Source organism: Colias philodice, chromosome 27 (genome assembly GCF_061535455.1).
Source record: "Colias philodice isolate Cphi_HAF_F1 chromosome 27, ilColPhil1 Martin Lab GWU primary, whole genome shotgun sequence".
Classification (NCBI taxonomy): Eukaryota; Metazoa; Arthropoda; class Insecta; order Lepidoptera; family Pieridae; genus Colias; species Colias philodice.
This window is the reverse complement of record NC_143112.1, coordinates 3,375,283-3,387,756: the sequence shown is the minus strand read 5'-3', so window position 1 is coordinate 3,387,756 and position 12,474 is coordinate 3,375,283. Positions and strand designations below refer to the sequence as shown.

Here is a 12,474-nt window from a genome sequence, read left to right as displayed (position 1 = left end):
CAAATATAATCAGAAAGCTTTGAACTCCTAAGCTCAACCATAAAAGATAGACATTTATGATGTCGGGAGATATTTTTTATATAATATGGAGAACATTTCTTTCATACTTGATTTCTGTGTAGCTTTAACCATTAAGATACACGCATTAAGAACGCACACGCGACGAAAGCTTAAAAATGAAGTTGCTGCTCTGCTCACGAATATGAAAAATAATAGTTATTTAGGAAATATATTTCATGTGCAGAATTGACCTCTACAGATTTAATATAAGTAGGTATACATATATTTAGATTCCAATTTCCATGTAACGTTAAATTCGACTATACAATAACTAACAGACAACGCAGGTTACTCTCGTTTCCGTAAGTTGAGGCGGCTACATATTCGGTCCTAATAACATGACTTTTTGTGAACGAAACGACAGCGCGGTTTAATTCGATGGCAACACCATCAGAAAAAAGGAAATATTTTTAACTTTGAAAAAATATTATGATTTACACTATTATTAATACTATTTTAACATTAACACAAAATATAAGACTGAGTGTGTAAAAATAAATCCAGCTAGTTTCACATCACACTTATGTTTATAATTAGGTATACGACATGAAAATATATTAATTACCAAGCAATAATCATAAAGATAAATACTGAACAAAAGTATTAACAGTCAAAGTATATTATTTTTTACTAACAACATGTAAATGATGAAGGAATAATAATTATCAACGAACTAACCTTTTTGTATTAGAGTCCCGCCTCGTGATCGAATTATTAAAACACGAAGATTTTTTAAAATGTAACCAATGAACACAATCAATATTAGATTAACTGTAATGGTGTCTACTGTCTAGTTTGACTTAAAATAATATACATCTACCCTCACTTTTAAAAATGTAGTATATTCACACGAATTATAAGCGCACCTTATAGGGAAGGGAAGATTTATTATGGGTTAAAGAGTTAAATAAATAACTAACATAATTATATTTAAATTATTAATTTTTAACATTGTGTTCAGTAGTGTTAACATGTAAATTGATTTGATTTTTACGAAATCTCATAGATGGCGCTGAATCAAATTTGTCTTTATAGTACTAAGATTCATTAAACAGTTTCCCTGCCCAAATTACGTAAATGACGTAGTTTTTATAGTGTAAAGCTAGATAATAGCATGGCTTACTCAAAAACAACATTTAAACATGAGTCTTTAGATTGTACGCTGACGTAGTACACGGAATACGTAAGAAAAGTAAAGGTTCACAGCTCCTCCCCCGGAGGTGATAGCATGATTATATGTTTAAAAAAACCTCACTCGACCTGTTAGTAATATTCATGCAAAATTTGAAGTCAATCTATGCAGTACTTTTCGAGATTAGCTCGGACAAACATACAGACAAACAGACAAACAGACAAACAGACAAAAATTCTAAAAACTATATTTTTGGCTTCTATATCGATTATAGATCATGGAATATGTATTCTTTTAAAAAAATATTCAATGTACAGTTTTGACTTTCCTACGATTTTATTATATGTATAGATTTCCTGTGTTACACGTTTAAAGGTATTTAAAAAGTACATTAGTACTGTGAAAGATATTACTTTATAATCATTTCTAGTGATTTAACAAGAAATTGATGGTGTTGATTAATTTATTAAAAGCTGTTATTTGTTAGAAAGATTATAAAAAAAGTTATACTGAACATTCTTACTACAAAAGTTATACTTTTTTTAAAGTATATAAATGGAAGTTGTAGAATTCCTGGTTACCTATATTTTACTCATTTCTATTTAGACAAGTGATAACTGCGTTAAAAACAACCGACTTCAAACTTGCACTTGCAACATTTACAAATACAGACAAAAATGCACATAAAATAACCTACTGGGCCTATCCGAATAATATTTTTATGGGACCATCCCGCATCGAACAAAAAAATAATCACGTAAATCGGTTCAGAAACCTAGGAGTAATCGGTGTACATACATTAAAAAAAAAAAACATACCGGGCGAATTGATAACCTCCTCCTTTTTTTGAAGTCGGTTAAAAATACTAGGTACCTATGAACAGAGATTAGACGACAAAGCAAATTTTTTTCGTGACTATATTCAAAATCTAATTATATACATAGTTACAATGATTAATTATTTATTCTTAACGTTTGCCTTCTTCATTTTTATTAAAACAATAAAACTAAGTAAATAATATCTTTCTTATATATAAAAATGAATCGCAAAATGTGTTGGTAAGCGCATAACTCGAGAACGGCTGAACCGATTTCGATAATTCTTTTTTTATTATATTCCTGGAAGTACGAGGATGGTTCTTATGTAGAGAAAACGTAAACATGTACCACGGGCGAAGCCGGGGCGGACCGCTAGTATAAAATATATTTGACATCAATCACATTTTAAACGTAACAAATTAAATTGTAACTGAATAAAAAAATGCAGACATCAAAAGTCACTCGCAAACTGCTTAATGCTAAAGAATTTCCAAGAATGTCGGTCAGACAGGAAACTAAAGGGACATCGATATGAGAAACTTTAAAATTATGCGCCGAGTCTTTCCAACTTATTTATTTGATTAACCCGGTAGGGATTCTCTTCCAGCAAATGCTAAGCTATGTTAAAACTATGTTTTGTAACTTACATTGATAATAATGCAGCTATCGTTGTTGAAGTCAATACACATTGCTACACATCGCTAGAAGTTTAACTGTTAATTTTTAATCGCTAAAGTTTATTTTTTATCTATAAGTTTGTAACTAAAATACTACCTATTTATTTTACCATCCTATATGCCTAACACGTTATTATGAAAAACATTTCAAATCACACCATTTACACACAATATGTTGTTTTTTATTCATTAGTTCTTATCTAATATAGAAAACAAAAAAGTTGGCATAAAATATACTGTATACAATTATTGCCGGGCTTATGACTATAAACCATTTCTTCGATAGCAAAGTTAAAAAATATAGCCACGCCATTCGATAAAACAAACAATTTACGTACCACATCCTGACAACCAAAATAACTCAACTAAAATGATTCATCCGCCTCACCAATCTATTTTTACCTACGATTATCATTCTTTTGTTTCAGATCTCGAAATAGCATGGCGCCAGAATATTTCACCAATACGTAGGGGAGTGTCTCACGATGTAAATAAATGTGGGTAGACGGGAAAATGTCGAACAGACACAGATGTGTGAGTGGGGTTCCGTTGTTCTTGTTGATACGGACTTTGGTGTGTGTGCGTGTGGTGTGGGGGTACCATGAACAGAAGTTTGCTATGGAGCCGCAGGATCAGGTTAGTTTTACCTTTTTTTAATGATATATTAACATAGTAATATGTTTATACTTAGATAATATAAATTTTGTGATTTTTTAGCAAATAGAATGGCATTATATTCATTTGTAGTATTATTTAAAGATCGATTAGATATTTAAGCATTTAGATTATTACATAGAATATATCATAGCAGATATTGTAATTTATTTGTAACAAGATTTTAATTGTAATAAGTTTTGACACCACCATTGTGATTATCTATAAATAGCATCACATCGCTTCGCTTTTACTGTACCCAAAGTGGAGTATAATTTCATATTCCTTTATATTCCCGGAACGAATAACTTGAGAACTAGTCGAGGGATTGTAGATATAATGAAGTTTGCAAACAGACGAGACAGATTTAATAAGTTCGGTATAGTTTTGTCATGTCTGTTTTTTATTTGTTTTTACAATGATATAAAATTCAATGATATTATAAAATTGTCATGGTACAAAGTCCTTGAAACTATATTATAATCGCATCTTTGAATTCTTGTTCCTCTTTTACGCAAAAACAGACAATCAGATTTGTACATGAAAATTTGTTCAAAGATAGATATAGATGTATAGATTAGATAAATATATAATTAATAATTATATTTAATATATTATTACTGTATTAGATCTTAGTTAATGTCTTACTCGCGGTCCAATGCATGTATCACGATTAAGCATTCCAAAGATCAAAATCGTAATAGGAAGGTACTAAAATTTCAAATAGATAAGTTCAAAGTAAGTAGGTTAGGTAGGTACATACATATCACTACAAAGTATTGTACTGTGGTAACACACAAAGTCGCTTTCCGCCGTCTGCGTGTCTGTATCCTATCTTTAAAACTACGCGACGGATTTTGATACGATTTTTTTGAAGTGAAACTTCTTTAAATCGGGGTTGGAAAAAAAATTTTTGTAACATTTTTTCGTTACGCGTGACATTTTTCCGTTACGAGCCATCTTTTTCTTATACCACGCGTGATTCGACGTATTTCTGTAAAGTTGCATATAGTAAATTATTTTTTGAAAAATAAGGTCATAAATAAGTTTCACTTCTTACGTGTGTACACTAGTACACGTACATATTTTTTTTAATAGATATACCGATTCAAGAGGAAGGTTTTAGTACAAAATTTGTTGAGTGTAAGACAAAGCGGACAAAGCCGTGGGCGGTAAGCTAGTAAAAGTAAGATATTCTTATCTCAGAGTACTAAAAACGATATAAATGCACTATCTCATAAATAAACTAACATCAATTAATTGACTATAAACGACCTTCACAACTGCATTGAAAAACACATAGCCAATTACATAAATATATCTAAAACGAATAAAAAAACACGATTAAAATCGAAACCAGAATTAAAAATTTAAATAAGTTCGCTTCCGTGAAATGCTTGATTTTATCATAGAATTTTATCCGTCGATACTTGAGTCAATTTATGTTAATTATTAATTAATTAAATAAATGAACGAACTTGACACTTCTCACAATTATTATACCGGTTTTGTTAGATAAAGGATACGGTTTAACTGCTTTTATTGAATTTATAATTTAAAATGACTACCTATTTCTCTTAGCGAAGAAATACTTGCATTTTATAGGTAGTAAATGTGATAATTGAATAAAGCAATTGAACTTTTAGTTTTTGAAGTGAAACTTCTTTAGGCGCGTTAAGAGTAAAATTTAATGATCGCGTCATGGCAATACCATCACGTCATGGAGTAAGGCGACGATTTTGGTATCTTTGAATCTTGCCAAAGTTTCACTTCTGACACGTGTGCTCGGCACACACGGTCTTTTTAATATTAATTAGTCGTTTATTAAAATGCTTTAATAAACGAAATAAGATTTTATGTTAAATCATTTTTGTTTCATTTTCACGCCATTTACAATGGCAGTATCCTTCCTCCCAACTAATATTATAACTGCGAAAGTTTGTAGGGATGGATGGATGTTTGTAATTCTTTCACGCAAATACTACTGAACCGATGACAATGAAATTTAGTATGTATGTAGCTAACTAAATAAGAAGAAGACATAGGCTATTTGTATCCCGGAAATCCAGGATAAAAATAGCCTATTTCTTATTCTGGGTCTTAGGAACGGGAACTATGCGGGTTTTCCTTTGAAAACGCTGGGGAAGCCGCGAGCGGAAATCTAGTATTTGATAATGAAATTGTGCATAATACCTTACTAACCATATACATATACGAGCAAAATAAAGAAAGAAAGAAAAGACTGGTAATAGAATCTTGGACATTTTATCCCTATTCCCTACGCAATATATTTAAAACTGGACACAGCTATTAATTCCCACGTATCTTATCTAAACGCTTAACACAAGATCAGACCGGGTTATCTCTTCAATTAATCCGACATTTTATTAATTTTACCGTTTTCTTCTATACTTAATGAGCATTTATTAAGATGTTCGTAATTATCGATACTCTATTTCGATTTATAAGATGTTTTAAACATCTTCTTTGTAATAAATTGAAGAAAAAAATTGGTGAAAGAAATGTAATGGCGTGTAATGTATATTTGAAATCAAAATGAGTTCAAATTCAACAAATAATATCGTCAACTACCTTCATTTTTATATATTTTTAAGTTCACTTCCATATTTTGTAAATAGTATTTATGTTCTTTGTTTATTTATATTAATTACTATCTATTACTAGCTATCCACCCGCAGTTTTGCCCGCTTTATCTAAAACCTAATAAATTATATTACTTAAACCATGCTCGAGAATCACTGTATCTATTAAAAAAACCGCATCAAAATCCGTTGCGTAGTTTTAAAGATTTAAGCATACATAGGGACAAAGAAAGCGACTTTGTTTTATACTATGTAGTGATTTTAATTAAATAAATATCATACATTTAATCAATTTATTATCGTTTTTATCAACAGACGGCAGTAATAGGGTCCCGGGTGACCCTTCCCTGCAGGGTCGAGAACAAGGCTGGCCAACTGCAGTGGACGAAAGACGACTTCGGTCTTGGATTACATAGAGACCTCAGTGGATACGACCGGTATAAAATGATCGGGAGTGATGAAGAAGGTTGGTTTTTAATTATTTTGAGTAATTTATATGTTAGGAAGGTTTAAGATGTATGTAGAATTTATGTGTTTGTATATAATTTGTGTCTTCTCATCTTATTGCACGCCTCATAAGCGAAGCGTTGAGGTGGGTACTACTGTCACTTCGCGCAAAACATCTGATTTTTCAAACTTAAAATATCTTTATATATCATACATTGCACTTGTAAGATAATACATACACACACATATTAAGAAAAAACACTATTTTTAACGTTCATGATATTTTTGATGTCATTTTTGTTATTTAAACTAGTTAAAAAACAGTTTAAAAAAGTTCTGTCTTGGACGTCCGTGTGTCTGTATGTGCGGATCCTTTTTCTTGTTAACACGATAGCGACCGAAATACTTTACTAATCGAGTCTTTTTTTTTCTCTTACGCTTGAGTATGCTCAGGAATAGAACCCTTTCATTTTTCAGGGTCTGATTCGATGTGGTTTAATTGTTATTAAATAAACAAAAATAATAATTAATAAATATTTATTAAAAAAAATTATGAGGCGTGCACTTTTGGATTTTCCAAATTTTTTCTTTCTTATTATTAACTAGAGGTCCGCCCCGGCTTCGCCCGTGGTACATATTTCGCAATAAAAGGTAGCCTATGTCCTTTCTCGGGTATCAAAATATCTCCATACCAAATTTCATGCAAATTGGTTCAGTAGTTTAGGCGTGATTGAGTAACAGACAGACAGACAGAGTTACTTTCGCATTTATAATATTAGTATGGATTGTATGATAAGTATTTCTTTCCTTTGGTGTATACAATATACCGTTAATTCATAAATACCTATCATTATATAATTACCACCTAAATGTATTTAGCTCTAAGGTTAGGTTAAGTTTGATTGAATAAACGAATTTGAATTTGAATTCATTCATTTGAAAATTAACTAATTATTTCGTCAATTTATATTTCTATTATATTGTTTTAGTTGTTACAGTCAAAACTCATTGCTGGTCAAAATAAATTTTGTCTACAAAAAACAGTCAAAAATATTTTTAACCGACGCGAAATAGTGCGTTTTCCCATTCAAATTCAAACTATGTAAGTATATTATAGTTTTACTGCGACTTGCTTGCATGTTAATTATGTATCGTTATATTTCAACTGAATAATTTGATTTTCTTTTATAATTAAACTTTTTATGTTTAACTAGCGGTCCGCCCCGGCTTCGCCCGTGGTATATGTTTACGTTTTCTCTACATAAAAACCATCCTCGTACTTCAAGGAATATAATAAAAAAAGAATTATCGAAATCGGTTCAGCCGTTCTCGAGTTATGCGCTTACCAACACATTTTGCGATTCATTTTTATATATAAAAGAGAAGATAATGTTTTGTCAACATTTTGTTGACTTTCTAAACGTTAACAACACGTTTTACTGCAAAAATAATTTAAAATCGTTTTGACCGACTCCTTTGTCAAAAACGTTTTTGACTGGTTTCAGCAGTTTCAGGTTTTGACCGGCAATGAGTTTTGACTGTAACATAGTGACTATTGTTCGTTTCATACCTCCAATATTAGTTGCATTAAACATTGAAGCTATTTGAATTATGCGGGCATTAATTTTTATTGATAATCATTTTACAAATTTACGTTATATTACCTACGTAATTTGTTTTGTAATTTACGTAGTAGTGTTAATTACATATAGATATAAATTCGAAAAATATAAAAGATAATTAATATTTTTTAAAAAATAACTAAACCGCCTGAAAATTGTCATTAAAATCATTGCACCCAATCGAAAGTTCTGAGGTAACAAACACAAAAAAAATCAGTCGAATTGAGATGTCCTCTTTTTTTGAAGTAGGATAAAAAATACATTCGTGTATCCTGGTTTTAAGTGCGTTAATTTTTCATATTCATTATTCAAGCATTTTTTTTAAACAAACTGACTTGAAAATAATAAAAATTTCGTTCAATAATTTTCTACTTAGAATTTTCTCCACTTGCGCATCTTATTTATAATTAGATATAGTGTTTCAGAACCAAATTCCTCCCTGAGGACTTAGTGCAAGTAATATTAATGCTCTTAATGTGCATGTGCGTGGTACTTAATCTTGTGTGTCATAAACTTTAGCAAATATATTATAAAGCATATTAAATAACGTTATATAGCAAGGATATTTTGTTTGGAAATAAAAAAGGAATTTTTAGTAACAGGGGCCGTATTATGACCCCTTATTTCCAGACAATTTACGCCGAGAATTGAACTGACTGGCAAATTGGCAATTACACCATAATAATTAACCATGTCTGGTGATTGCGATCATAATATGAATTTGCCAATCAGTTCAATTTAGGGCGAAAACTGTCTGGAAATAAGAGGTCATAAAACGGCACCAGATTTTGGTTTAAGCCGTTCAAAATAAGCAATAGATTAGGTAATTCATTTCCATAAATATGATAAAAAGTAAAAAACTATGATATAAGCACCTTTACCTTTCTTGATTAAGTAAGCTTCATAACTGCCCATTGAATTTTTTTTAAGCTATTGCATAGCTTCTATCGCGGGCCTTGAGCGCGGGGACAGAATCTAGAAATTCCGTAACGAAAAAACCTCACGCTCCGCACTCCGACGGGCACGGAGGTGTGGCTTGAAGGCATGCTATGCAATAGCTTTACCGCGGCAGTCCTCGAGTGCCACACGTCTTTTTTTATCAAATAAATATAATTTATTTTTCACAGGGGACTATTCCCTGGATATTCGAGATGTGACGCTAGAAGACGATGCCAAATACCAGTGCCAAGTCAGCTCAGGCTCTAGAGGTAAGGTTTTTTATACAATAGTACTATAAATAATATTATAAATACCTTATTATATAACTTTATGGTTAAAGGATGGTTTCAATGAGAAGAAAATACCAAAAATAAAAGACAGAATATTGATATTGTTATTTTGGTCGTATTCAAACAAATTATGTACTTTCTATCACACTTTCTATTCTATAGTACCTCTAATGTTATTAATTTGCTTCATTTTTTAATTTAATGAGTCCTAAAACGTTAGAATATTGCATTACCTATGACCTTAAGTTTATCAAAACTTACCTTTCGCACTGTCATATAAATCTGTAACATTTTTAAAAATACTTATTTTATTGACAAAACTTTATATCAAAAAGCCTAACAAAATAAATCCTATATCCACTTACAAAAACTTATAACCACATGAATACAAAACTGAACGTATTGTTATGTCCATTGTAGAACTATATAATCGCTTCTCGAAAGTTCTGGTTAATTCGGTCTCACGGTTGAGTAGTAATTGAGGTACAATTATGTTGTACAAACAGTGTTGTATTGATTTGGGGACGCGGTTATGGTACGAGCGAGAGCGGAAGCGGAAGCGACATTTTATTTTTATATTTTGAATTCAAAGCTTTCGTAAGCTTTATCTAATCAGAAACTGCCCATATAATATTATGTTCCCAGTATCACACGGTAGTGCTATGACTGCCGCAATCCACCACGCTGGGCAAGAGTGGGTTGGCGGATGTCAATTGTGACATCCGCCAACCCACTCTTGCCCAGCATTAAACGATGTTTTACTTCGTACTATGAGTAGATTGTTGTGAGTCTAACTGAGCGATTAAATTACTAGGTGAACGACTTTAAATACTGGAATACATTTTTTTATTTAATTACCCTTTATTAAGTATCTACATTTTATTGGCTTAGTGTTTTTTTAATAGTTATTAAAAAATGAACTCTGCCCATTATAGTGTTTTTCAAAGTGATTTTTCAATTCGAAACACCACTTTTAAGATAAAATTCCGCTCAGTTATAGTACTGTATACTCATACAGTACTTCGTTCAGACAATATAATGAAACTGCTCATTTTGTATGTTAAGTACCTCAAATTAATGTTTGTAAGTCGCTGCTACCTATCGATAAGAACCAATATTATTTCTTACTATGCTCGCTATCGCGTGTCTATGACTACACCTGTAGCGTATGAGTATTTTAACAAGACGGATTCTAGTTGGCTGTATAACAATCGTATCTATCTCTAATTCACTTAATAATAGGAGAATTATTGTTGTTTCTATTTTATCACTGCACGTACAGGAATATACGAATATTATTTGTGAAATTATATGGTTTAATATATAGAAAATAGTTTGGACAATGGAAAGCCTAGTGCGAAATAACATGGTAGTAGTTGAGAATATATATGTTACTAGCTGTTGCCCGCAGCTTCGCTTGCGTGGAAAAGATTAATTTTCATGGTATAAGTTTTCATCCCCTATTTTACCCCTTTAAGGGATGAATTTTCTAAAATCCTTTCTTAGGGGACGCCTACGTTACGACATCTACCTGCATGCCAAATTTCAGCCCGATACGTCCAGTGGTTTGGGCTGTGCGTTGATAGATCACTTTAAGGCGATTATCACACTGCCACGCGCCACGCTGCATGTTGCGTGACTGCGTGTTTAACGTTACTTGTAAATATCTCCGTTTGTATAGAAAACACGCACAGTCCAACACACTGAAAATGCAACCACGCGCGTACATGCGGATCACGCGCATACACGCGGAGAAACATGCATCCCCGCGCGTAGGTGCGGGGCGAGACGCAAGGTATGGCACACCGAATCCCGCAGTGCCACGCGTCGTGATGCTCAGTATTGTACGACCACCTGCACCACAGAGAACGGCGCATAAATGAGAGCCGCCGTGCGTGAATCTACAAACGCACCTACGCGCGTGAGTGCGCAAAAAACCCGCACGATGATGCAGATCTGCACTCCCGCAGGAACGCGCGTAGGTGCTTCGACATGCAACATGCAGCGTGATGCGGGGCAGTGTGAGGATCGCCTATCAGTCACCTTTGAGATTTATATACATATATAGATTTGCTACATATTGATGTTTTTATGCCTTGATTAAAGTAATTGATTTGTGCCTACAACACTATTTTGAGCAATTGAATTCATTTCCTTGAAGTGAGCGTTATATTATAAATATTTGTTAAATATGACAAACATAGATAATAATTATATTTAGATAAGTTAATAAGAAACTCTGTGTTACATATTTTCGTTGACTAAATACTTAATAACCTTTGATAATTCTTCTATCATAAATTCCTACTCTTTAATAAGATACGATGATATTTTTGCATCGAACGTTTATTCAATTACCTATACTTAAAAGATTAAGCAGATCATATTGAATGTATCCATGCAAAAACTAAAGAGAAAGATTTTAAAATATCCGTTTTTAATCTATCTAATAAAGCAGGCCATTAAGTATATTATGTTTATCTGTTGCAATACGGTAGGAGTTTCTAATTCAACACACACCAGGGACGAATTCACTTTTATTATATTTAGGACCGAATAATAGATATAAAAAATACTGAAATTGTTATTTTTATTTGATAGCTTCCACGTCTAAAACTTGAAAAATTATCTACTTAAACGTTCTTTGAGGACCAATATCGGTGCAGCAGTTTTTGAATTTATCACGAACAAATAGACGACAGAATAAATAAGTTATTGATATAATTTGCTTCACTCTTAGTGTATTAATTTGATACATGCCCGATGACGATAGCTTATTTCTTAAAAATATATTACCCTAATACTTATAAATATCAGCTAAGTTACGAAAAAGAAATCACCAATACAATCTTTACACACAGAATACTGTAGCACTGCAAAACCCATTTCCCTTTGCAATACTCATTCCAAAGGGAATTGAAATAGGAAGGAATAAAAGCAGTCTCATTCATCTAATGCTGTATACACATCAAACCTGTGAAAGCCGAATGACATTTACCGTCGCTTCGCCCATTCGATCCAAATATAACGGGAAATTCTTAATTGCGCCGCCTGAATACGGCCCTGAAAAATATTATAAAAGTACCATTGTTTTTCTTGTTAAGCCAAGCTCGAAAATTCTGTTTGCTTTTAATATATTGGAAATCTGTATTTCTTTTCTTATTTTTCATTTTGATTCTAGTCGAGTTTTATTAATATAGTTGATATGTTATTTGTAGTTTCTGATTTTATG

General features: G+C 32.0%; 2 protein-coding genes across 2 annotated transcripts in view; one reads left to right on the top strand and one right to left on the bottom strand.

Moving 5' to 3' along the window:
• Positions 1-12,474, bottom strand: part of LOC149476548 (uncharacterized) — a 328,274-nt gene that overhangs the window by 129,141 nt on the left and 186,659 nt on the right. The window lies entirely within an intron of this gene.
• LOC149476551 (irregular chiasm C-roughest protein-like) overlaps positions 1-12,474 on the top strand; it is a 105,577-nt gene that overhangs the window by 46,279 nt on the left and 46,824 nt on the right. Inside the window, exons 2-4 of the mRNA XM_089711754.1 lie at positions 3,116-3,323; positions 6,260-6,410; positions 9,141-9,221. Coding sequence (XP_089567880.1) covers positions 3,183-3,323; positions 6,260-6,410; positions 9,141-9,221 — 373 coding nt within the window. The 5' untranslated portion in view covers positions 3,116-3,182. The remainder of the gene's footprint in view (positions 1-3,115; positions 3,324-6,259; positions 6,411-9,140; positions 9,222-12,474) is intronic.